This window comes from Mauremys mutica, chromosome 3 (genome assembly GCF_020497125.1).
Source record: "Mauremys mutica isolate MM-2020 ecotype Southern chromosome 3, ASM2049712v1, whole genome shotgun sequence".
Taxonomy (NCBI): Eukaryota; Metazoa; Chordata; order Testudines; family Geoemydidae; genus Mauremys; species Mauremys mutica.
The window spans coordinates 165,523,035-165,550,461 of NC_059074.1; the positions used below are offsets into that span (position 1 = coordinate 165,523,035).

The window sequence follows — 27,427 nt, forward strand, 5'->3', positions numbered from 1 at the left end:
GCATTTAAAGTCTGAAAAAGACCTCTTATGTTTTCTGTTTTAAAAACAAAACAAACAAAAAACCTAACCTACTCAAGTTGGGCACAGTTCTTTTTTACCACCTTAAGAATATACTACTTCATCATGCTTAAATCCTTTTTTTAGTAAACTTGTATTGAAAACCTACAAACAAAATGAATAAAATACATGTAAAATCACTTTCTAGTACATTTAAAAGTTTACTTACATAATAAACTTAGTGTAAATATCTAGGAATATTCTCATTACAGTTTTTCAATTGGTGCTTGCTTTTTAGCAGTTTTAAAGACTGATAGTGCTCCCACTAAAGTCAGGGATTAAATTCTTGTTAATTTTGGGGAGCAGTACTGGGGCCCTTAGCGCTTTAGTCACAAACTCCATTCAAATGTTAGACATATTGGAAAACCAAGTTCAGTAAGTACCAATACCAGCTTCCTCGTATTTTTAGAATGTAAGAACGGCCATACTGGATCAACCCAATGGTCCATCTAGCCCAGTATCCTGGCTTCTGGATGGTGACAGATGCTTCAGAGGGAATGAACAGAACAGGGCAATTTATTGAGTGACCCATCACCTGTTATCTAATCCCAGCTTCGGGCAGTCAGAGGTTTAGGGACACAGAGATTGTCTAGTGAAAGAAAAATATCTGATATTAGAGCGAAAACATGTTTTTGAGTCCAGATATTTTGTAAAAATAAGTGTAAATAAATGTGTGGAATGATTTACATGTAGAATTCTTGCTAATGTGATCATCACACATTTGTAGATGAATAGAGTCCTGTAACGGGTCGAGACTCACCGCTGTGATGCCTCCTGCTGTTGTCCTGGAAATTGGCTCTTTCACAGCTTTGGAGCGCTCTCTGCAGGCCCGTCTCGCCTTCCCAGGCCCCCATGACCCTCCCGGACCCCGGTGCCCTTTTCCACTGGGGTTCTGCCCCTTGCAGTACCCCACAGTCTTGGTGGGTCTCCCCTCCCCAGAGAACCCCCACCTCCCTATCCCCACCTTGCCTCAGTCTTGGCTACTGCCAGTCCCCATCTAGCCCCCATTCACTGGGGCAGACTGCAGTATGGTTGCCAGTCGTCAATGGCAAGGAGGGTTTGGGCCTGCTGTCTCTGCCTACCCATGGGCTGCCTTCTGCAACTCCAGTACCTTTTGGCATTGCACTTGGCCGGGAGCCTGGGGGGTTTCCAGACCAGAGCTCCCCAGCTCCTCTTGGCTTCCCCCAGCCCTGCTCCACTTTAGCTACACTCCCCAGCAGCCAGGCCCTTCTCCGTCTAAAGGCAGAGAGATAGTCTCAGAGCCCCTGGCTCACAGCCCTTTTATAAGGGCCAGATGTGTTCTGTTTGGGGCATGGCCCCAGCTGAGGCTGCTTCCTCAATCGCAGCATGTCCCTCCCCCCCAACCCCCCCTTGCTGTTCTAAGTCCTTTAAGGCAGGAGCGGGGCAACCACCCCGCTACAAGCCTTTAGTCTAAAATGTAGCTATATTTGTCCAGAGAATACAAATAAGTATCAGATCTAATTTACAGTAAGTCTAGAACTAAGTACATAAATGAATGTTGTACATGTCAACAGCTAGCTTTACAAAACTGATCTGATCGTGAGGAATGTGGAGGGAAGGTACCTCAGTGTTAACTGATAGGATGCCTCTCTTAAAAAACAAAACAAAAAACTTGATATACTAAATATAAGGAACCAGAAGTCAAACTTCTTGTCATTGAGATGCTGGCCAGCTTAGATATATTTGAACTGAACCCTATTCAGTTGCCTGTGATGTTAATCGGCAAAGTATTCTAGTCAGTTGACTTTTGGGGGTGTAAAAGCAGGGTGATGTGAATCATATAGTCCTTTGCGCTGATGGATGATATGTGTCACTGACTCTGTTAACAAAAATTGTCACTGACAGCTTGACCTATTGCCCTACCTTATTTCCACCATACAGTAGTGAATGAATTCTCTTATAAATTGTCAGATATAGAGCTGTGTAAGGTAGATATGCTTTTTTTTCCTCTTTGTTTTAAATAGAAAATAAATTATTCTCATCCTCAAAGTACTAAGAGTCACAGAGAGATTGCTCGGCATCAGACTTCTTCAACGGTGTTCTTGTGGCAACAAGAAAAGACACCAAGCTGTCCTTCATCCAGCAATCAAGAAACCCCTTTAAAGAGAGGTTTTACTTCATCCCATTTTCCATGGGAACAAGAAGCAACTCCTAACCACAGTGGCTTAAGATCAAAGAAGACAGATTTCAACAATAGTTTCTCTGACAATTTTGGTAATTCTTCTATCATCGAGCAATTAAAAACACAGAACCAAGGTATCTTGCAAGTGTAGTTATGACTTTAAATCTATTTTATAAATAAGGTCTTTTTTTAAAGATAATTAAAACCCTCTGTGTTTAAGGACTTCACTGAAGACTGTTTATATCTAAAATGGGGGTAAAATACATACTCAACTTGTAAGACTTTTTGAGATCTCTGGGTAAAAAACTCTAAGTGTTTATAAATAAATAGAATAATTAATAAAGTTTTTTCCAGTATGAAAAAATTAACTGAGTTAAGAAACTGACTTGTTTTATTGTGTTTTGAATGTAATTCTTTGTAAGATTCTGAAGAGTAATCTGCTCTATCAAGAAGTCATTTTTCATGGAGATCCTTGCCTGGTTAAACTAAAACCATAGTAGAATAAGCATCTGGAACTTCTTCAACTGAGAATCTTTTTCTCTCTCTCTCTCTCTCTCTCTCTCTCTCTCCCCGCCAGCTCTGACTACACTAGAGAGCTTACAGCTGCATCAGTTCAGCTGCTGTGCTGCTGCCGCTGTAAGCTCTGTAGTGTAGCCACTCTAAGCCGATGGGATAGAGGTCTCCCGTCGGCTTAATTACTTCAGGCCCCGCAAGTGGTGGTTGCTATGTTGGTGGGAGAAGCACTCCTGCCGACACAGTGCTGTCCACACTGACGCTTAACTCTGTAAGTTATGTCGCTCTGGTGGGTGGCTAATTCACACCGCTGAACAACATAACGTATGTCGATTTAAACTGTGGTGTAGCCATAGTGTCAGTGCAGCTGTGCAGGATATCCAGTTAGTAGTCTTTGTAAACATTTAATAAACACTATAGGATGAACTTTATCTCCAGCATATAAGGTGACAAGTGACTTAGGGCCATTTCATGTCTTGCGCTCTGTCATTCTATCTTTGGTCTTCAGATTTTCTGTCAGTTAATTTTGTTACATTGTTGGAAGTGTTTGAGACAGAGTCTGTATCCTCCATTTTTTGAGTGAGTGAATGGGTCTCCTTTCTTAGATTTCTACTTTAATCCAATTAAGCGAAAATTATTGACAAATGGTCTTCAGAAAAGATAATTTTTTAAATGGTAATGCTATTCTGCACGGTAGTTTTATCAATTCAAACACTCACCCTTTGCTTACGGTTAGTTCAAATGGGTAGAGTTTTCATTCAAGGTTTAATTTATATGCACGGTCACATCATAAAGTTCATTGCAAACTTAAGCTGAAGTTTCAGCTTTGGAAGAATGAAGGGTTTTTTTGGGGAAGGTGGGGCAGGGAGAAGAGTCAGTGACCAAAAAAAGAGAAAATTCTCAACTGCTATTTGCTGCCATCTGTTTGTTTGCAGCCAGAGTATCAGTGGAATAGGTCCTCATGAAAGAATGATCAGATCATTTATTTCACATGCTAATAATCTGAAATTGCTGACTAGTATTCTTCATGTACAAAATTCCATTGAAGTGTGTGAAAAAGATTCTGACCCTCCCCAAACACACGTGTATCATGACAAAAGCAGTTTTTATTTCTAGATGTGCAATGTTTTAGTGATGTGGAAAAGACCACAGATTGTATTTACTAAAGGCCCATAGATTATATTTACTAAAGGGCCCTTCCAAAAAGTGAGACGTATTGAATAAGATAAATGAACACTATTTACCTAAATTTGGCCCAAAAAATAGGTTTGTAATAGCTTTTCTTAAGAAGAAACTTTTTCAAAACTTAAGACCAAATAGAAATGTTTCAATAACTTTTTAGAAAATTCCAGCGGAGGTAGGTCTTAAAAACAAAGAGCCTCTGCAAAATTGGTGGCCTAAACACCGCAACATTGTGCATAAGAATCAGAAAATGAAACTAGTAAAAAACAAAGTGAAACTGATTTACAGTCATTATCCAAGTTCAAAAAATAAACATAAATTGTGCCAACTAGACTTTTAAAGGCCTTTCAATTTTCCTAATTTGATAATAGATTTCAATTTTTTATATTGCTATAAATTTAACCTGATAAGCAGTTTTTAAATAGTTTTTATTTTTTATTTGCATTTGATAGCTGCCTGAAATGTTATCAAGTGCACAGAATATGTCTAATTAGAACGTGTAGGCTGCTTTAAAGTACTAGTACAGTAAGTACCTTTTTAAGTAGATGGCATCATATTAATCATTTTTCTTTTAAATTAAGAATTACGCTCCAGAGTTCAAGAACTAGAGCATCAACTACAAGATCAAGAAAAAGAAAAGAAATTCCATATGAACAAACTTCAAGAAACTCAACTCCAGCTGGAGAAAACAAAACTGGAATTCACAGAAAAAGATTCTGTTTTGCACAAAATTAGAGATGAATTGAATAGAATGACAGCACAACGTGATCAAACTACTGCCCAGGTACCATGTTGCATCAGGCCTTTTCTGGCTGCTTTTATAATTATTGTTAGCAGTAGTGTGTGTCAAACATTCAGTCGTATTTACAGGATTCAAGGTACTTGAATAATGTTTCTTAGAAGATCCTGAGGATAATGAATTGAAAGTATGTATTATGTTGGACAGCCTAAAGTTCTTAATTAGCTTGTCATTTTCTGCAAGGTTCCAAGCACTTCTTAGCAGGTACTTAGCATCTTGCAGCCTTATGCCTTTGGGCATTATTCACTGGTGATCTGGAACATCTTCTCCAATAAGTAGGGCCCTACCAAATTCACAGCCATGAAAAACACATCACAATCTGTGAAATCTGGTCTTTTGTGTACTTTTACTGTATTCTATACAGATTTCACAGGGGAGACCAACGTTTCTCAAATTGGGGGTCCTTCTGCACTGCCTTCAGAGCTGGGCGACCGGAGAGCGGTGGCTGTTGGCCGGGCACCCAGCTCTGAAGGAAGCGCCCTGCTTGCAGCAGCGCAGAAGTAAGGGTGGCAATACCATACCATACCATCCTTACTTCTGTGCTGCTGCTGGTGGTAGCTCTGCCTTCAGAGCTGGGCTCCCGGCCAGCAGCTGCCACTCTCCAGCCATCCAGCTCTGATGGCAGTGCCACCACCAGCAGCTGCGCAGTGGAAAGTGTAGCAGTACTGCAACCCACCCCACAATAACCTTGTGACACCCCTTTATCCCTCCCGCCAACTCCTTTTTGGAGCAGGACCCCTACAATGACAACACCGTGAAATGTCAGATTTAAATAGCTGAAATCATGAAATGTGTGATATTTTAAAATCCTATAACCGTGAAATTGAACAAAATGTACTGTGGGGCCCTACCAATAAGGTTGCATAGAGCAAGAATGACACCTGGTGGCCAATTGTGATCTTAAAGGGACACTGTCATATAGTTCAACATTTTCAGCCTAAACTAGCATAAATTCAGGGGAGAGTTACTTGGATTCTAAACTATCCCAGTCTAAATACTTGTGTAAACTTGAGTTAAGGATGAATTTGTAGTAATTAAAAATAACAAGTATTAAAAACACAGGAAATTCAAAGTTACGTTAAACATAAAACACAACCCAACATTTTAAAATTTGGAAATGTATAATTCAGGCTCTCAAACAACCTCAACTCTGCCTCTTCAGTGACTCTAGCCTCTAATCTTTCTTCCTGGAAAATGTGTTGTTCTGGTTAAAAAATGAAACCTATTCCTAAGAAAAACCAAAATGCCAATGGGCAACAGCTAACTATCCCTATCTATGCTATGCACAAATTTGAAAAGAGCCAGGTATTTTGTTAGCACTGCTCACTGCCCATGTTCATCTCAAAGCCAGGAGGCATGAGAGGAACTGAGTGGTGGCTGGCCTGCCTCACCCTTTTATGCCCTCGGTGCAGGACATGAGGATGCTCCGGGTGCATGAGACTCTGAACATGGGTGAGTGGGGTGCATTGAACACTGTCAGCAAACTGTGCATATGGACAATCACTCGAAGGGAAAAAAGTTACAAAGGGATAGCAGTGGTCTGTTCACTAAACCAATAATACACTGGCTTTTACAAATTGTCCTGGAGCCAGTACAAAAAGCCCTTGATCAAAACACCAGTTCAATATAGAGACCTAATGTGAAGGACTTGAAAATTGGTATTTCTTTCTGGTACCAGGATGCCTTCTTCTAAGTCCCCTGGATTTACATACTGTCCATCAAACCAGGGCACTATACCCTGTAATGTTTGGCATTTAAAATATTAATTTTGTTTGGGAGAATATCCCTGGAAAATGTGCTGTTTGCAAGTCCTTCACTTACAGGACCTGCAAATCTAGAGAAGCCCTGCTCCAGATGTACTTAATGGGTAAAGCAATGAGAGTAGCTTCAGGCCCTGGGTCAGATAACCATCCTGTAAATGCCTTCTCTGCTCCTTAGAGTGCTAGTACTGGGTCTCTCACTTCCTGGGCCTCATCAGCAACATCCTGTTTCAAAATCTGGCATGTCGGACAAGAAGCTTTCTGTGAAAAAGGTACAGGGCACGGAAGAGTCCAGAGATGATCCCAGATTAAGATTTCCTCAAAGAGAAGGGAGGAGAAATCCAAGCTTTTATGCAGACTCAACTTATGCTATTTTATGTCTGGACAAAGTGTCGTTAGGACATATTCTGTGTTCCTACTGACAGTTGTTACAGACTTAAATCTAAACCAGAGGATATATCTGCCTATATTTTTCTTTGAACCTCCCGCTTCTAAGGCTCATGCTATGCTCCATATGTTGAATGTCAGACGTGCTTTGGCATGTTAATTTGCAAAGGATGAAATCTTTTAGATCTTCATCCAGTTAGGTGCTTATACAACTGTGTGAGGGCCTGTTTAAGTGGTTAATATGAATTCTCCTGCTTCATTCAGCATTTATTTTACCAGAGCTCAGGCATCATCGTTGATATATTTCTATGTGGAAATATGTAAAGCAGCTACTTGGGGAATCTAGTCACATGCTTATGACAGATTAAGCTATCACTAAACCCTTCAGATAAGATTCTATGATTGGAAAAGGTGTGTAATAATCCCTGTTCTCTTAAGGCAGAGGTGGGCAAACTATGGCCTGCGGACCACATCTGGCCTGCAGGACCCTCCTGCCCGGCTCCTGAGGTCCTGGTCTGAGAGGCCAGCCCCCAGCTCCTTCCCTGCTGTTTCCCTTCCCCGCAGCCTCAGCTCACTGCGCCACCGGCGCAATGCTCTGGGCAGCGGGGCTGCAGAGCCCGGCCTGACCCAGTGCTCTAGGCGGCATGGCTTGTAGCGCTGCCAGCCACCCGTGCGCCACGCAGCGCGGTAAAGTGGTGGTGGGGGGCTTGGATAGAGGGCAAGGGAGTTTGGAGTGGTGAGGGGGCAGGGATGTGCATAGGGGTCGGGATGGTCAGAGGGCAGGGAACAGAGGAGTTGAATGGGGGCAGAGGTCCCGGGGGAGGCAGTCAGGAAAGAGAGAGGGGGTTGGATGGGGAGTCCGGGAGACAGTCGGGCCAAGGGTTCCGGGGGTGGTCAGGGAGAAGGGGTGGTTGAATGGGGCAGGGGTTCCAGGGCTGAGAAGCAGTGGGGGCGTTGGATAGGTTGTTCGTTTTCTGCTTTAAAAGCATCCAGCCATGAAGATGATTTAAATCTTATCAGCTGTTCACTTTTTTGTTACCTTTAAGAATAGTTACTTGCCTTAAAGAAAAGATTTCAGAAAAGAAAAATGTGTTCTGTAGAGAGAAAAACATTTACTCTGCTACGACAGCTTTCTGGTAAATTGGTTGTAAATCTCCCTAACATGCTGTGAACACAATGAAACTGTAAGAGGCAAAGGAGCCAGTAGCGTTACAGATGTAGCATTGTGTACTGAGAAAATGTGCTTTGGGCAACTTTCAGACTTATATCAGCAGATTGTTTTCACAATAGAAATTACACTGGGAATTTATTAAATAGGTTTTCAGCGTACTCTCGTTCTTTATAAACCACCAAAATTACAAGCAATATATTAGTTTAATAAAATGACAGATAAAAAACTGAAACCCTTCTAATAGGAGAATTTCCTCTAGAAATCCTTTCTAGAGGAAATTCTCCCAGCATATTGACTTTCAGTTTAAAATTTCAGTCTAGCCTACTTTAAACAATGAAAATTGTTCTGGTCAAAATAGTTGCTGGACTAAAATAGTTCAGGTTTTTTTTTTCTGTTGAATCAATGTGCTGATTCACTGTAAATTGAAAGTTGCATTGAATTTATCTCCTGTGCCTAAACACTTCTAGTTTTTTAGTTTTTGCTGCTCACTTATTGCAACTTAGCACACACTTGTACTATAGCCAAGTGTAATCTGTTATCAGTTTGGTATTGGATACCTGTGTGGGTGTCCACTGCATCATGGAAGACTGTAAGCAGTTTTGGGGCAGAGACCATGACTTCCTCATATGTATGTGTTTTTTGTTTTTCTTTTATTACAGTGGCTACTAAAGTGAGGTTTCAATCCTGATTGTGGGGGCGGGATTGCTATTGTAGTACAAATAATAAATATTCCCCTTTACATCACTGTGATTTATGATTAAATTTTTGTAGTATGAAATGGTGGAGCAAAAGATGAAAAAACTGTCAGAAGAACTGAATTGTCAAAGACAAAATGCTGAAAGTGCTCGTCTCTCATTAGAACAGAAAGGAAAAGAAAAGGAAAAGGAATACCAAAAGGTAAGGCAAGACCCATTTTTTTCACAAGTTTAAAGTTGCCTCCAGACTGCTATTACCAGAGTGAACAAGTTGTTCATTGAGTATTTGTCCGTGTAGATCCCACTCTAGGTGCATATGTGCCTCAGGCACACAAGATTGGATTCTTCTTCTTTGAGTGCTTGCTTATGTCAATTCCATGTTTTTGTGCGTGCCCACATGCATGGCTGTCAGAAATTTCCCCCCTAGTGGTATCCCTAGAGTCGACTCTGGCAATCTCTGGAGCCCTATGCTTATGCACCGGTACATTGGGCACTGATGGCCCCATGCCATCTCAGTTCCTTCTTTCCACCAGAGACTGTTGTTGGAAAGCTCCTTGTTTGCACAAGTCCGATAGTGGTGTCTCTAAATTTGGACTCTTTGAGTTTTTCTTGTACATAGTTACTGTAGTGTTAGTATTATAGTTAGTAGCACTTAGCATTTGGAGCGGAGTCCCATTAGGAACATAGCCCCAAGGACCGGGTATGCGCCAGTCCCTGGGGTTTAAGCCGTTGCTGGGTGCAGCAAACCTATGCCTATTAGCGACATGCACAGAAGCTGCCTTAAGTGTCTCAGAGAGGCATATATTAAAGAAAAGTGCAGGAGCTGCAAAAACTTCAGACCTCGTACTGTTAAAGACAGGGATATCCGGTTAAATGCCCTGTTGATAGAAGCTGCCCTGTGCCCCACGTCAGAATCATGCCACTCCAACTCTGCATTGAGCACTCCAGCATCGGTGCGGAGTGCCCCTCCGACACTGGGACGGTCCCGGTGCCGCTTCCCTTCTCCCATGCCTAAGAAGAGGCATAAGAAGTCACAGTAGGAACGATGTCCTTCTGTGGCACTACACACAGCTACCCGGGAGCCCACACACAAGTTGAGATGTGCACAGGGCTGCTTGATTTCCCCAGAGCCACATCTGGCAGCGGCCACACCACTTGGGGCACTGAGCCCAAATTGGGAACCACCACCTACTCTTGGGAGCTGTCGAGCCCAAAACATTTCCTGGCACCTTCAACGTTGGAGGCATTCCGAGCAGCAAGAGACTTGATGTCTCTCCCTGTTACACCCATGCCTCGGGCCTAGGCCTATCTTTGGCAGACCCCTCGAAGACAGTTCTCTCTAAAGAGAAACCTGTGATGAGGCCACCTTATGGGCCTCCGACATGGCACCCATGGCTCCCCAGGGCAACGCTCCCCATCACCACATCATTGCTTGCCACTTCTCTGGTTTCCACCTTCCTGGCACTAGTCCTCGGTATCGCGAAGCATATTTCCATCTTTGAGACACCGGTCATCTTCCCCATGGTGCCGCTCCCTGGTGCAATGGTGATCCTCAACAAGCCATGGCTACCAGCACGAGGCCACCTTAGCTCCACCCTAGTCTCCTAGGGAGGAATCTTCCTCAAGGTCTGAGAGTGAACCCTCCCCACCCCAGAGGCATCAGCAGCAGTGGTCTTACGGGCCGGAGCCCTCAGCAGGCCCGCCATCGGGTCCCTGGCCATCCACCCAATGGCCACCCCAGTGGCTGTATTGGACCCTTTGGGGGTTCCCTCCCATGCCATACTCATATTCTCTCCAGGCACCTGTGGTAGTTTCTGAGAGTCCGGTCTTGGATACAGCACCACCGGAATCAGAACCAGACCTTAGCACCAAGACTCTGGCGGTCCCTGTGTAGTCAGCACCAGCGGTTGAGGATGAACCAGCTGCACTGCCCATGGCTGCCTCCTTGTGGTGGCTGGACCTCCCAACCTTTTGCCACCCGATGATTTCTGTGTCCACCAGGAGCTGCTTAAAAGAGTGGCCTCCAACTTGGGGCTGGAGACTGTGGTGCTCAAGGAGCCAACTGACAACCTGTTCAACATCTTGGCTACAGCAACTAAACTTCCCCAAGTTAGGGATCTTCCTGGTACCAAAGTGTTGTATTCCTGGACTTAATGATCTCCCACCAGTCCCTGTTAGAGCCTTTATCACCTCTCTATCAAGACAGGATTTTTGGTGGCTGTTATCGCCGCTCAAAGGATAAGCTAGATTTAGGTGTTGATGGCAGGACCTCTTTTACTATATTTCACAAAGACAAGATGACTCTTCTTTGATCTCGTCCTACGTTCTTATTCAGAGTGGCCTCAGGCTTTTGTTTGCATCAATGTATACACCAGGGGTTGGCAACCTTTCAGAAGTCGTGTGCTGAGTCTTCATTTATTTACTCTGATTTAAGGTTTCGCATGCCAGTAATACATTTTAACGTTTTTAGACTGTCTCTTTCTATAATATATAATTAAACTATTGTTGTATATAAAGTAAATAAAGTTTATAAAATATTTAAGAAGCTTCATTTAAAATTAAATTAAAATGCAGAGCCCCCCGGACTGGTGGCCAGGACCCGGGCAGTTGAGTGCCACTGAAAATCAGCTTGCGTGCCGCCTTTGGCACCCGTGCCATAGGTTGCCTACCCCGGTATACACCTTTAAGTGTTTTTCCCCAAAACCTCATTTGACTCCTGGAGAGGCAAAACTTCATATGAATGGTGTCTTTGGGGAACTTTCCTACCACCTCCATAGAACAAAGCCTTTCCATAACTGGCCTAGAACTTTTTTGTAATATTTAGGACAGTTGTAGAGGGCTCGTTATTTCAACCCAGAGACTCTTGAAATGGATATTTGACTGCATAAAGATCTTCTGTGAACGAAATCAATTAGCTCTACCTTCTCATATTAAAGCAAACTATATTAGGCCCCAAGAGACACGGGCATGCTTGAGGAATGTTCCTATGACAGAAATTTGCTAGGGAGCCACTTGTAGCTCATTGCATACTTTTATTCAGCACTAATCGCTAGTTGCAACTACTAGATCTGATGCCCAGTTTGTCAGGGCAGCTCTGCAGTCTTTTTATGTAAATTGGACTCTTGACATCCCTCTCCATAGGGAGATAACTGCTAGTCACCTAAAATGAGATCCGTGTTAACAGGTACTGGGAAACAAAAGCCCAATTACTTACCTTACAGTAATTCTGTTTCTTCAGGCTGTTCTGCCTACATGAACCCCACGACCACTCCTCTTTTTCCACTGTTGTGAAATCCATTAGTTTTGGGATTCTGTATTGGCAAAGAAACTGAGAAGTGGCTGGCCCTGCTCTGCCCACAGGTGTGTGTGGCGGGGTGTGTGTGTGTGTGTGCGCGCGCATATTAAGATACCTACTGATGCTACACCTTCACACTGTCAACCAAAGAACTCAATCTCATGCACAGAGGTCACATGCACACCTAGAGCAGGATCCATGTAGACAAAACATCTCAAAAGAAACCAGTTAGTGTAAGATAAAGAACTGTTTTTGTAATATGATATTCTAGTTTTGCTACTAAGACGCAAATTGTAGTAGCTCATATGCACATTGAGAGAAAGTTAGAGAGAAAATATTTTAAGTGTCTCCTCTCTGACCTTCCCCCTTTCATTTTTTCTCTTGTCAGTCTCTCCCTTGCTACTTTTATTTGGATTTTTTCTTTTATTTTAGCTTGGTAGCTGGATGGATCTGCTTTTGTTATTGAAACAATTTACTGGCCTATCAGGAATTAAGTTGACTAAAGCCATGTTCCCTAGCTGTTGATAATAGTAGTCTGGTGGTTATAACTTGGTAAGAGGAAGCAAATCCGTATTTCTTCAAGGTAGGCTGGGCAGGCAGGCTACCAATGTGTTCACCTCTAATTTATAGTTTGATGATAAAAATAAAATCAGAAAAAAGTTTGAACATTTTGCTAGTAATTTGCTCACTTTTTCTTGAGTTTGACCCTCCCCACCTGCATTCTTCTGCTCCTGGCAGGCCAACCCAGGGTAGGAGTGGGTCTTTGGAAAGGGTCTGAGGGCAGAGAGGCTGGGTATAATAAGGGGGGGAGACACACAGATTTGGGGAAATGGATGATTGGGATCCAAGAGGGTTGGGGACTTCATAGGATGGGTCTCTGGCTGGCAATGAGAGTGGGAACAGGCTTTGGGGGAACTTGGGGGAACTTGACAAGGGATGGAGCAGGTGTCTTGCTGGAGGATAGGAGGGTGCTTAGGAGAAAGCAGAGGGGAAGCACTAGCACTTCACTACCTTCTCCAGCTGACAAACCTGCTATGATTTGTTAGAGGGGAATCCTGCAGCTGCTGCCAAGAGAAGTTTGACAGAGAAGTTTATTGCCAGGAGATGCCACTAGTGCTTTCCCTCCCCTATCTTCCTCTGCTTTCTGCTCCCCCACTTAGCCCTCTCTTCCCTTTACCAATCCCAACACCTCCTACTAAAAGTCCCATGCCCCTCATAGCCCATAAATCCACTCTCAAATTCATGTAGAGCCCCAACTGTAAGGACTGTGGGGCTGAGAAGAAGCCTCAAAAACTAATTATACCCAGATGGATATCTACTTTACATCTCCTAATGATTGCAGGAGATGGGCTAGATTCCTAAGGATCTTAGGAGGTGTGCATTAGTGAAGTTCTGCTCCCCCTGACCAAAGGAGGGAGGAGTCAATGCCCCTCTACCAAACTTCTGTTGCTGCCCAGTCTTGTGTTAAGTCAAATTGAAAAAAACTAAGGCATTTTCCTCATGAAAAACATTGTTAAAGCAATGTTAAACATGTAATCATAACGAAAGGAATTTTTTTCCCCAAAAGACCATGGTTATTTAGGATTAGTGTGGCTCCTTAGTTGTAATTCTCAGTGTTACTATATGGAGATCTACTTTTGAATCAATATAAGCTTCATTCCATTATTTGCTAGTGGGTTTTTTTTTCCTACTGTATTGATGTAACAGATTAAGTAGGCTACTCTGATCGGCCAAACTGAGTCAGGACCATTAGTGGCAATAACAGAATTTATACCCCATAAACCATAATGGTTTTTAAACTCTTTTTCCTCCTGTTAGACAGGGCTTTAGTGTAATTAGTAACTATTTACAGGGACTATTTACAGTCCCTCACCCACGTTTTCCAATGCTAATAGTTGTTGTAACTTGACTAGAAACATGTAAAAGGAGTGTGTTTCTCCCCCCAACCCCCCCCCCATCTTCTAAATTTCTAGGAATTGTTTCATCAGCAACATTCCTTACAGACAGCAGATCAGCAGTGCAACCAGATAAAAGCCAAATTGAACCACGACTTGCAACAAGCCAAGAATGACTACAATGCTCTACGGGCAGAACTCGACAAAGTAGGATTTTTAATATCTGAACTATTCAAATGGATGTGGTGATGCTGAGTTTTTATTTTATGTAAAATTTAACTGTCCTCTTTTTTGTGTTTGAAGATCTATACATGACTAATATTTAAGAGCAACTAAATACATCACAGGTCAGAGCAAGCTGCGGTATGTTCCTGTCACAGGTTGAGCTGGTCCATTAAAAGACTGGGGCACAGCTGCACCTTTTGTCAGGTTTAGCCCATCTCCGTGTATGATGAGAATGAATACAAGGGTCATGTGACAGAAGCATGCATCTAAACCGGGCCTGCTGGCAGGTAAAAGGGCAGCCTGTGGTCTTTCAAGAGAGAGACCCCTCCCCGCACCCCAAAAGGTCAGAGAGACACTCTCTCTCCTTAGTGCCCAGGCGGAGAACGGGTGACAATTTTCCAGAACTCCAAGGCAGAAGCCTTTTGGGGGGAAGAGATTTACAAGGAATGCAGGGATAAGCCTCCATTGATGGACCTGCAGGATGCAGAAGTCCCAGCTAGGAGAGGGGTGGGACTACAAGGATGGGCATGATCTGATCAAGACATGAAAAAACTTATGAGGTATTATAAATTGAAAGGAATAATTGAGGCTGGTAAAGGTATGTTGGAGTGTTCTAATAATAAACCAATCTGGAAGAGAGCACTACTGTAAAATCGCCACATGTGATAGCTGATTTGATGCAAGAGTGAAGGTAAACTGAGGTAACAGAATAGCCAAAGGCAGTTTGGGGGTAATGCCCTGCAACAGTTCTCTTTAGCCTTGTTCTGATTTGAGCACTGCTTCTTCTCCGCACACACTCTTTAATAGGAAACTGCTGTTTTATTTATGATACACATGGTCTACCCTGACTTAATACAGAGGTTCTAAATTTGTTCACGATAGCTGTCTGGCATAGCTATGTGTCATTCTAGCTGTGTGAGCACATTAATCAAACCTTTTCTACAGAGGTGGTTAGTATTTTCTCTACACATACTCTTCTTTCCAGGTTTACTCTTGAAACACTCGATTTATACTCAAACTTGCATGTTTATAGGTTTATATCCAGAAAAGCTTACTTCTTTCTAGAATGGAACTAGATTATTTCATTCTCATTTTTTTCTCTTGATGTTGGTAATTTACTCCCTTTTTAATTTGGAGCACTATAGAGCTATTATGACAGATATAAAACAGATTAAAAAGGTTGGACCCCAGTTAGAATTTGGTGGTGTTACAGTTATGATCTTGTTAACTTTCTGGCTTAGATAGCGATATAAAGTCAGGTGATTAACTTAAGATAGAGGATAGCACTACACTAATTTCCCTTACCCCCGAAGAATGTAGTTATGGAGACTCAGGTACAAGCTGAATGTCTTTGTTGGTCCATGAGGTGTACAAATATTGGTTTTTAAGAACATGTAAACTATTCCTTGAATATATAGTAAGTGGAAAAAGTAGAGTAATTTGTCAGTCTCTTGGTATTTGGATTGTACAGAATTAAGTCTAGTTTGGTATTGATCCTTTCCCTTGTTGGCTGTTCAATTGCATATTTGTTGATAGCTGATCATCAGTCCAACACCTAAATGTTACCTCTCAAATGAGCAGTTGAGAACTGAGTGGGAATGGGGAAGCATCTTCTAAACCAGTTTTTCCCAAACTTGGGACACCGCTTGTGTAGGGAAAGCTTCGGCAGGCCGGGCCAGCTTGTTTACCTTCCGCGTCCGCAGGTCCAGTCGATCGCGGCTCCCATTGGCGATTGGCCTGGAGCAGCAAACCATGGCCAATGGGAGCCGCGATCGACCGGACCTGCGGACACGGCAGGTAAACAAACCAGCCTGGCCCTCCAGGGCTTTCCCTACACAAATGGCATCCCAAGTTTAGGAAACATTGTTCTAAACGTAATAGGTGCTCGCTTTGACAAAGTATGTTACTTTTAAAAAAATTGAGAGCAAGTGTTAAATCTGCTGCCCTTATGGTTGAGCTTAAAAGAAAGCACTGGTTAGGATTCCCAGTGATTAACAGACTGTACTATAACTATTGCTTAAATCATGTGCCTGAAAATATTTTTCATAACCTTGCTCAGTCTTGAGTTAAAGATTTGTGTTACCTTAACCTGTACTATTTTTTGGTATGATACAGAATCTAGAACCCAGGACTGGACAATGAAAGGAGGATGGATTTTTCAGATATCTGGGCTATTTTTAATTGCACTTTTTTAAAGCCATCATGCTGAGTTTCAAGGTTTAGGGCCAAATTCTACATAACACAGAAGTCAACAGTTACTCCAAACTTCTCTTTCTGTAGGAGGAAGCAGAACATAGCTTAGGTTTTCTAAAAGCAGCAAAGAATCCTGTGGCACCTTATAGACTAACAGACGTTTTGCAGCATGAGCTTTCGTGGGTGAATACCCACTTCTTCGGATGCAAGTCTTGCATCCGAAGAAGTGGGTATTCACCCACGAAAGCTCATGCTGCAAAACGTCTGTTAGTCTATAAAGTGCCACAGGATTCTTTGCTGCTTTTACAGAACCAGACTAACACGGCTACCCCTCTGATACTAGGTTTTCTAAGGTATCTTTGGAGCTCATCATTTAAAGGGACATCAGGAATTTTTAATTTTTTAAAATAGATTAAATATGACTACAAATAAAATGTGATGTGTTTTATTCATAGGCAGTAGCTGTGAAACACCGTTTGGAAAACGACTCCAGTGAGCTTACACAGAAGCTGTGCAGAGCAGAACAGGCTTTACTAGCAAACCAGTCAAAGGAAAATGACTTCAGGAGAAACTTTGAGGTAAATAAATCAGAGAGGCAAGTGGAATAATTACTCATTTAAACTGGAAATCTGTAAGAACTGGTGCCATTTATGCATTACTGACTCCAAGGGGAACTCTGCAAGCTGTATGTTGGAGAATAGTGTATTTCCATCAGAAGTTGTGATACTGTCTTATTCCGGCTGTACCTTTTAGGACCATCTTAAAAGACCTATAGCTGTGATACAAAATAAGGCCCCAATCTTGCAGTTTTTGCAACTGATTCCATGTGGACTGACCCCATGTGCAAAATTGGTTGTACAGTGAAGGTTTAAAAAAATGATTTTGCACCAGCATACTACAGATAGGGTTACAGTTCATATGGAATTTTTTCTAATCTAATTGTGTAATATGGTTCAAGAGACTTTGTTTAGTCCTAAAAATAAAATATTTCAAATCTGTTTGAGTTGATTTGGAACTTCTAAGTATAAGTGTGTTTTGCCTAATTCCAAGATTTCATGGAGGAATGGGTACTTTTTTGGGCACACAATCAATTTAAAGCAAGAGAAAATCCTCAAAATGATTTGTATAAATAAACAAAGAATCCCTGGGAAGTACTGGCAAACTGTGCCTCTTAGCATTCACATCTTTAAATTTCCTCCTCCAGTATAATGTTCCATTACGTGTCTTTTTAGTTATATTTGCTTTGTTAACAACCAAAATAAGTACATTTTTACTTTTGCAAGCACTATAGATCAGAATTATCAACAAATTTCTAGCTATGAAGCCAGATCCTAACTTGGCATATATCAGCATAGCTCCATTGAAATCAATAAAGTTATTCCAATTTACACTAGAAGGATCTGACTGTACGTTTTGATTTAAAAAAACCTTGATTGCTGATTACAAGATTTTTCCTTTAATTTATAATTAGAAGGAAAATGAAAGGGAAGAGAACTCAGAATAGTCATAGAAGCACATCAGAGATTTTTTTTTTTAAGTTCCTATATTGTGCCAATTGCTGTTCTATCTGAATGCTTTCCAGAGTCAAGAATAATTAAGGTGACTAGCATCTATCATTTGAGTTTTCTATTTCTCCCATATCCCCCAGAGCACTGGTTTTCAACCTCTGGTGCACAGATCCCTAAGAGTTCGTAGACTGTCTAAGGGGTCCTTAAAAGGTTGTCGGAACAGTGGTTTTCAACCTGTGAACCACTGGGCGTCCACAGACTATGTCCAAGATTTCCAAAGGGGTCTGCACCTCCACTTGAAATTTTCTAGGGTCCGCAAATGGAGAAGAGATTGAAAAACCACTGTCCCAGAGGTAAAGGGTGTGGGGGGGGGAGTGGGGATGTAAATATGAAAAATGGTGATGTTGTCATTTTGCAGGAGCGAATTTCATAGTATTGGGCCAGCTCCTGAAAAGGCCCTGTCTCCTGTATCTGCTGGTTTTACTTCTGATGTGTAGAAAGTTGTTCCTGAGGAACACAGCTACTGAAGTCTGAGAGAGTAAGATGGTATTTTGGGCCCATGTTCTTTATAGCTTCAAAAATAAAGACCGAGATTTGATTCAGTGTTCTGTGGGGAATCAGCGGAGTGAGTGAAACATAGGACTGATGTACTCAAGTGAACCTGTGTTACTGAGGAGGTGTGCTGCAGTGTTCTGTAACTCCTGCAGATTTTTCAGGGTAGATGCATTCAAGTCTAAATACATTGGATTTTGTTTATTCAATCAGGAATTAATGAAGGCCTATGTGATTGAGGCCAAATTGTAATTGCAAATGATGGGATGTAGCCTTTACCCGATTAAGGTGGGAGAATGCATTTCTTGCAAATAGTTTTGTGAAAGTCCAGCATCAGAGCATGAGATTTTTTGCAGCTATGTTAGGTTGTTGGTTCCAGGTTTTTGTTGAAAGCATCTTAATCAGAGCCACTTGTGCTGAGTCACAGCAAGAGGGATGGGCATTTCAGCCATTTAAACCCCTTGAATTTCATTGGTATTTTGAACACAAGAAGCTGAGAATTCATACAGCTTTGAGACATTTGTCATACATCAGCATTGCCTGAAAATTTTGTCTCTTGACACCTGTGTCTTTTAGAATGATTGATAGCAGAGTGTGTGTGTGTTTCGGTATAACAGTTGGATGTTTTGGACTAGGAGGTTGTGAGACGAAAAGAAAATAACTAGAAGCATCAACGGTTTTATTTATGTTCTTTGGGTGACTTGTTTAAATAGCTGAAAATACAGACCTGCTGTGTCGCCAAGGTTTTAATTTGTTTTCCATCTAGACCCTCCCTTTTCTTGAATTTGCCTTCTATGCACTGGTGTCCATCTGGTCGTAGTAAGTAGATGAATAAATGATGGCTTGTTTCCAGTAGAGTCCCACCAGTGCCCTGCCATCTGTTACCCAGGAATGCAGGAGTTTGGGTGGAAGGAGTTAGTTTTTTAGAAATAATTTTATTTAAGTTCCCAGTTAGGACATAGTTGTATAGGGTATTTTAACTTTTCTTAACTTATTTGAAAAAAAGATACTTAGAAAATGTACTATCCCGAGCCCCCAGGTATTACTGACTAATAATACTTAACATCTAATGCTATCTTGCTACCAAGAGCAACTTCATATATTTGACTCATCCACACTGAGAGATGGGTGGTCTGAGAACAGGAGCTGGAACGGGAAACTTCTCCTGAGTTCTGATAATTGACTCCCCTCTGTGGCTTTGGGCAAGTCACTTAACTTCACTCTCAGTTTTTGTGGGCTGGATTCTATCCTGTGTCAAGATCTGCTATGGGCAGGCACCAGAGAACTGGTTGCAGCTCCCTGGTTCCATATCCTGAGCCACCTAAGTACTGCTGTGATCTGTGCCAGCTGGGAGACGTCCCAAAAGGATTGTCTGCCCTCTGAGGACTGCCAAGAGTGCAGTTTGTGTTCCTAACTCATGTACATGCTTAGAAACCAAGGCCCAACTTTCCAGAGTCTTCATGGGACTCAGATGGGTAGTATACCACATAACACTACTCTCAGTTTATTGACTTAATCAACTGTTTTGTAACTAGTGTTTTGTTGTAGGAAATTAAGAAGGAAAAAAATCTTCTTCGCTGCCAGTCTGATCAAAAATCTCGAGAAATCCATCAGCTGGAAGAAGAACTAAAAACAGCCAAACAGTTTCTAAAGGAGACCCAGAATTATGCGGAAGAGATGAAAAGTGAGATACACATTTCTACCTATTTAAATCATGATACAAACTATTACTTCAGTGTGGAGGATCTGTAAACCTCATTATCAATGGTGATTTCATAGAATATCAGGGTTGGAAGGGACCTCAGGAGGTCATCTAGTCCAACCCCCTGCTCAAAGCAGGACCAATCCCCAGACAGATTTTTTTCTTATCCCAGTTTCCTAAATGGCCCCCTCAAGGACTGAACTCACAACCCTGGATTTAGCAGGCCAGTGCTCAAACCACTTAGCTATTCCTCCCCGCATACCCAAGAAAAAAAAATTCCCATTGTGTGATATAGTTAAATTAACTTTTAGCTAATACATGCAATTCTCTTTCCAAACTGAGATGGAACTATTTATACAAATCTACTGACTCATAAAATTATGTGGTTTTGAAGCTATTTAAAATAAGGAATAAATATGTCCCCAAAAAAACTATATGGTCAGCAAATTAAATACTATAATGTGGTCCTGTGTTTTAAAATCCCAGGCAAACAAATATACCTCAAACTCTATTATCCTTTGGCTTGTTTATGGACTCCATCAAGCTAAAATGTGATGAAACGTTACCTTCCGAGCCCTAATTTGACTTTTCCCTACATTTTGTCTATTTGGTTGGGAAAATGCATTTTGCAGACTGAAGTTTAAGAGAACAGGTAATTCTGCAAAGAAGGAGACTGTTCCCACTTATCCCTGTACAAGTCTAACCTCACTTAATTAGATTTCAAAATTAAATTTATGGACCTAGTCCTGCTCCCATTTTAATAAGTATTTCTGCACGCTCCAGTCCATGAGGCCATCCAAATAACTGCTTTGTGTTTTGATCTTATTCTTGGCAAGTGGCAGCACTTTTGGCTAGCTAATAAAATGTAATGCCTTCTAAGTCCATTTTCTTGCTTTCGCTATCTTCTAGCTGTGGTTCTTAAGGTGTCAAATGGTAGCATTATCTCCATTTTCTGGAGGGAATAATTATGAACAAAAAATAAGTCAGAAGATGTTTGTGCTGCAGCTCTGCACTGCAACCAACAATAACTTGTCCTAACTGAATGTGGGTTCCCAGAGTCCTACGCTATCACCCTTAACCCTCGGACAGTTCTTCCTCTGTAATTAGTCTGTGTTTATCCTCTTTAGTTATACCTTCCCCCCACCCCTTTGAATCACCACCCTAAATATTCCTTCTCCATCCTTTGTGTTGACATATTTCAAATAACCGTAGATTGCTATCATTTCCCTTCCCCTCCCTCTGTCACTGTTTCTCACCAAGTTTTGGGGTCTTGGAGACACTGAATTTTACTGTAGAGGGAATGCTTAGTCTTGTTTTTTATGGTAAGTTGGTGTTGTTCAATACAATTCTCTTTGCAATTCAGAAAATCTCTTGTATTCTCTGCATCTCTTAATTTTACTCCATAAATCAGTCCGTCAAACACCTTGATCATTTTTATATATTCTGGATCTTGAAGACAGGAAAATGAACAAATAAGGCACCAAAATTCTTCATCTAACCATTGGTACTATTACCTGTCAACCATGAGTTTCATAGTACAAGCCATTAGACCTCAGTGAAAATGGGCTGTAGACACTGTTAGAACTGTAAAGCATAGAGCGATTTGACTAGCAGTAATATGTTCTTTCTGCAAAACTGAATTCTGACAATGCTAAAATTATCTCAGCTATACAAATTCATGGTTTGGAAATAAAGGCAGTTTTGGAATGTGATATATATAATTATATCCTGAAATACTAAGAACATTGATTGCTAGATGAAAAATTGAAAAATGTTAATATTGCCATTTTATAGTGTTACCCATAAAAGCTCATATTGCATATTTGACATAGTTTGCTTTCACAAATTAACCACTTAATTGTTTTTATTACTATAGATAAGAGTTTGTCTCAGGAAGAAAACCTAAAGCTACTCCAAGAGAAACTCAAACAACAAGATGCCTCTCTCAGTTTGGAGAAATTGAAATTATCTATAGCTGATCTGGAAAAGCAACGAGATTCCATTCAGCATCTGCTGAAGCAAAGAGAAAACCACACTGAGGAACTAAACAGTAAGATAAGTAAAATGGAGAAGGAATCAGAAGCCTTGCTGAAAGTTCTCGGATTAAAGGAGAGAGAATGTGAAGAACTAAAAAAGGAGTTTACTATTCTTTTTCAATGGAAAAATGAAAATGAACAACTTGTGAATAAACTTGAGTCTGAAAAGGAAGAATTGCTGAGCAAAATTAATGACTTGGAAAGTTCTCTCAAGATTCAACAAGTTAAAAGTAATGAAAGTAGTGAGACTGTTCGAATAATGGTAAATGAGAAAGAAAAATATAGTTTGGAGATAAAAAATCTCAGAGACATGGTGGAATATAAAAGTGCAAAACTAGAGACACAGAAAAAAGCTTATGATGAACTTCAACAAAAAGCGGAATGTTCAGATCAAAAATATAGGAAAGAAATAGAAAATATGACCTGGAAAATATCTCAGCTCACCAACCAAGTTGAAATTCTAGAACAAAAACTACAGTTAGCAGCAAATGCAGTACTGGAGAAGGATCAATGTTATCATGAGTTGCATGGTAAATATGAGAAAATTTGCTGTCTTGTAAAATCAAAAGAGATTTCTGAAGTAAGAGAAGATAGAGAATTACATTTACAGAATAATCATTGCAAGACTGTTTTGGGTGATGACCAACAACTTCCAGTGAAAAATTGCATCACAGATGTATTAATGAGAGAACCTGGAACAGTCACTGAGGATTGGGAAGACCATTGTGCAAAAGCTGTCCTAGAAACAGATAAAAATGATCAACAGGATATGTCAGTCCTACAAGATCAGGTCTCTTCTCTTGAGATTTCATTAATGGCTCAATCGCAGTTTAAGTCACATTTGCAGAAACCCTTTGAAAAGTTGTTACAAATCAAAGGTGAGACAGAAAAAAAGCTAATTGAAGCAGAACAGATGCATGAAAGTTTTGTGACAGAGACTAAAAACCATATCAGTAACTTGCGAGGGGATACTTCTGCTCAGCAGGATTGTGTTGATAAAACATTAGCTGCCCTTGAGGAAAAGGAAAAGCAATTGCAAACTTTGAACAAAGAATTAGAAACTCAACAAGCAGAGATTCAGGATTTAAAAAGCAATAATAAATTGCTTGAGGATTCAGTAAAGCAGCTACAACTTGTGCTTGATATGTGGAATTTAGAGAAAAAAGACATGTCTACAATGCTTTCCTTACATGAAAAAGAAATTGAGGACCTTACTGAAGAAAATGTAACCCTTAAGGGCATTAACAAGGCTTTAGAACAAGAAAAAGTAGACTTACTAGAAACAAATATAATTTTTTCTAGTAGATTAAAGGAAAGAGAGGAAAGCATTTCTGAGTTGTCCAGAAGATATAAGGAGGAAAGACTGTCACTCATAGAAGGATATGAAGAAATTGAAAAAGAACTTGTAGATCTACAAGGAAAATACAAATCAATGGAAGAAAAAAGTGCCAACACAGAAGGCATTTTAAGACAGCAAAAAAATCACTTTCAGGAGAGTAAAGCAAAATCAGAACGACAAGAGAAACAGCTTAGGGATGAGCGTGATGAATTCTTCTCTAAACTAGTGTCCTTAGAGGGAAAAAATAAAGATTTGATTCAAGAACTTGAGAAAGTACAGTCAGAATTGCAATTTAAACAATCTGAGATTGCTCATATCCAAAATGTATCTTCAGCTGAGTTGGATTGTTTAAGACAAGAAATGTTAAATGTCAGGGCAGAACAAAACAAAATGCAAGAACAACATAAAGTCTTGCTTCAAGAAAATGAGCAATTGAGCAAGGTAATAAAAACAGAGACTGAATGTCTAACATGTGACTTAGTTCATGACAGAGGGCCTACATCAGAACAGTTGAGAGTGTCCATGGAAGAAAAAGAGAATGAGCTGAATAAATATCAAGTTAAACTTGAGCTACTTCAGATGGATCTTGAGGACAGAGAAGTCTCTGTAGAAAACTACAGCACACGGGTAATACAGTTGGAGGCGACTTTAAAAAGTGTGGAAAGAAAACTTGAGGAAAGTGAAAAGGAAAAAGAGAGGATGCAGCAAGAATTACAAACTATTAAAGAGGAATTGGAAACTCCAGATCCTAAGCCTATAATAATGGATAAGAATGACCAAACAATGGAGTCTGTTGATGCTGTTTCCGAGGTCAACTCTAAAAGAGCAATAGATGAGTGGTATTCTTTGGTTCCTCATGAGCTGACGCCAAGCCAGAATGATGATGTCCAACTGGTATCCTCTTTACAGATGACAATGAACAAACTAAATGAACTGGAGAAAATGTGTGAAATTTTGCAGATTGACAAGTTAGCATTAACATCTGAACTTAATGACTCAAAACCTGAATACACCACTACTGATAAAATGGCAGAAGAGGTAAAAAAAGTAGTGAGTGAAGTTAAAATATTAAAAGATGAAAAAGCTATTTTTCCTGATGAATTAATGGATCAGAGTATTGAAAATGAAGTGGGAATACACTTTGATAATGAGCAAATGTCTTTCAAATCTCTGGAATGTAGTGCTGAACCTAACTATAACTATGAAGATTTAAAACTGTCCAACAAAGAAGTTAAAATGTGCTTTGCTGAGGTAAAAGAGAAAATTTTCTCTTTACAAAGAGAGCATAAAATCTTACATGAGCAACACTGTAGTATGATCTTCAAAGTTTCTGAGCTACAGTCCTGTATAGAAACTCTTAAGGCAGAAAATTCTGCATTGTCAACAAGTCTGAATAAAGTTAGCGCTGATTCAGTGGAAGTGCAGGTGACTTCTCACCAAAAAGATGGAGAATTTAAATTAGAGGAAACCAAGTCCACATTTTCTCCATCATGTCTTAATGAGATGCCATATTTTGCAGAAGCAAATCTTTTGGAATTGTCCTTTGACAATGATCTGTGGAAATGGAGAGAAGAAAGTATTCGGCTGAATATTTCTCAAGAATCTGTTCTAGAAGATACAACAGAAATTAGTTTAGTAGAAGAGCCCCATAATGATCAGGCATTGGACTTCATTGCGAAGAGAGAGAGCATTATACATAGAAAATCTAATCTTGAGAGTAAAATTAAAGAACTTCAGATGATATGTCAGACATATGAAAAGTCCATCAAGAGATTTGAAGAGCAATTCCAGTCTCGTGAAAATATGAAAAATGAGATACAAGAGCTAAAACAACTAATTTTTTCTGAAAGGAAAGAATTGGATGACCTCAGAAAGCAAAATGTATCTGACAATGAACAGTGGCAACAAAAACTGAGTAATGTGACCATGGAGATGCAATATAAGCTGGCAGCAGAGAAGAAAAAGATTGAGCACTTGTCTCTGGAGCTAGAAGTAGCAAGACACCAGCTGCAAGGCCTTGATTTAAGTTCACGTTCCCTGCTATGCACAGATATTGAAGATGTAAGTAATGAATTTTGTGTACATCGTTTTCATATGTTTTATAGTAAAACCAAAACCAGGTTCTCTTAGGTAAAATGGAAACTACTGAAAATGATTTGTCCTATATCTTAGTTGAAATGGTACAGTACAGAAACTAACAAAGCCGTATTATTTTCAGTCTCTGTTATCAATGCCGAATAAGAGCAATATCAATATCCTTTGCTGACAATTAATAAAGCATTTTATATTTAAGCTTTTAAGAGTATTATAAACAGCAAAAATATTAAATTATGTCCTTTTTAATATCTATTCTCTATTCTAATAGTAACATGGAAATCTGATTAAATCTGTTATTTTACAAACTTCTGGCTATCAAAGATGCAGGAGGTCTTTAGCGGGACACCTGAAAACATGATAAAATGTGCACATTTTGTTTGTTCTGCAGCCCAGCTTTTCTCCTCATTCATAACAAAGCGGTGATGCCTCTCATGTGTAGAACTGGGAGGTGGACCAGTGTTATTGCTGGATGCTCCAGGACTAAGCGCCACCCTTCAACTCAGGCCACCAGAAATTTTGTCCAGCAGCAGAACAAGTTGGCAGTTTAGTTTCTCCCAACAACTTTGTTTTATAACTAATTTTAATTAATTTTTTCTGCAATACTGATTCCATTTCAACTTCTTGCTCTTCTCTTCCTCTCCTCAAGTAAATTCTCTGTATCCACAAACACAGCACCTCTCAGTAACTCTCTTTGACTGCTATTGCAAGCCCTGCAAGATCAAGTTAAGTCCAAGTAATGCAGTGGGCAACTTTTTAGGAGTCTTAGAGGGTGACCTATGTCTTGGTGCTACAAGCCACCAACCCTTGCTCTGTGAGGGGACGGGGCTTTGTTGGACCAGCGCACTAGTGCCATGCATGCGTCCATAAACACACCCATTTGAAGCCCTGACTCCATTGTGAGAAGGCTTGATCAGGAGCATGAGGATTCTTAAGGAGATGAGAACCCCACATAGCTGGCACAGGAGTAACACTTGGAAACTCCATATGCTCTGGGTCCCAAAAAAGACAAAAGGAATTGTCTCCTTTGTAAGGAAGTAATATGTATATTGAGCAGGTTGTATAAACATCAGGCTTTAAGCCTTTTCTCTTGCCTTCCCACTCTTAGGATGTGTTTGCTGGGCTTTTCTTCTATATACGGGTTTCCAGGAGTGCTCTGTATCAGGCTCCCTGCCCCCTCCCACCCTGGAGTATATCTGGGTGTGCAGAGACACGTGTTACTTCTGTGAAGCCCTGTCTCAGGTGGCAGGGTAATGTAAATTGTTCATCTCTGCTTTTCAACCTGGGACCCTCTTTCAACCATGCAAAGGGGTTCAAATTTTAGGTGCAATGGAGTGGGAATTGTGCCTGTCCGTTTATCAGGTCAAGAATCCACGTTTTACCAGGGAAAGGAGTTTGGAGTCTCCTCCCCCTCTCCATAGGTTTGCTCAGCATTGAAGTCTAAGGAGCACTTCAGACAGTGTGTGCCCAGAACAGAGGCACATAAGAATTCCATTCCTTATATAAAAGCAGCAGAGAGTCCTGTGGCACCTTATAGACTAACAGACGTATTGGAGCATGAGCTTTCGTGGATGAATACCCACTTCGTCGGATGCATGTAGTGGAAATTTCCAGAGGCAGGTATATATATGCAAGCAAGAATCAGGCTAGAGATAATGAGGTTAATTCAATCAGGGAGAATGGGGCCCTCTTCTAGAAGCTGAGGTGTGAAAACCAAGGGAGGAGAAACTGCTTTTGTAGTTGGCTAGCCATTCACAGTCTTTGTTTAATCCTGAGCTGATGGTGTCAAATTTGCAGATGAACTGAAGCTCAGCAGTTTCTCTTTGAAGTCTGGTCCTGAAGTTTTTTTGCTGCAGGATGGCTACCTTTAAATCTGCTATT

General features: G+C 40.7%; 1 protein-coding gene across 1 annotated transcript in view; it reads left to right on the forward strand.

Annotated features, from left to right (window-relative positions):
* CENPF (centromere protein F) overlaps window positions 1-27,427 on the forward strand; it is a 77,605-nt gene that overhangs the window by 20,607 nt on the left and 29,571 nt on the right. The window contains exons 6-12 of the mRNA XM_045011610.1: window positions 2,043-2,334; window positions 4,477-4,679; window positions 8,784-8,909; window positions 13,976-14,104; window positions 16,771-16,893; window positions 19,924-20,059; window positions 21,954-25,513. Of these exons, the coding sequence (XP_044867545.1) occupies window positions 2,043-2,334; window positions 4,477-4,679; window positions 8,784-8,909; window positions 13,976-14,104; window positions 16,771-16,893; window positions 19,924-20,059; window positions 21,954-25,513 (4,569 nt within the window). The remainder of the gene's footprint in view (window positions 1-2,042; window positions 2,335-4,476; window positions 4,680-8,783; window positions 8,910-13,975; window positions 14,105-16,770; window positions 16,894-19,923; window positions 20,060-21,953; window positions 25,514-27,427) is intronic.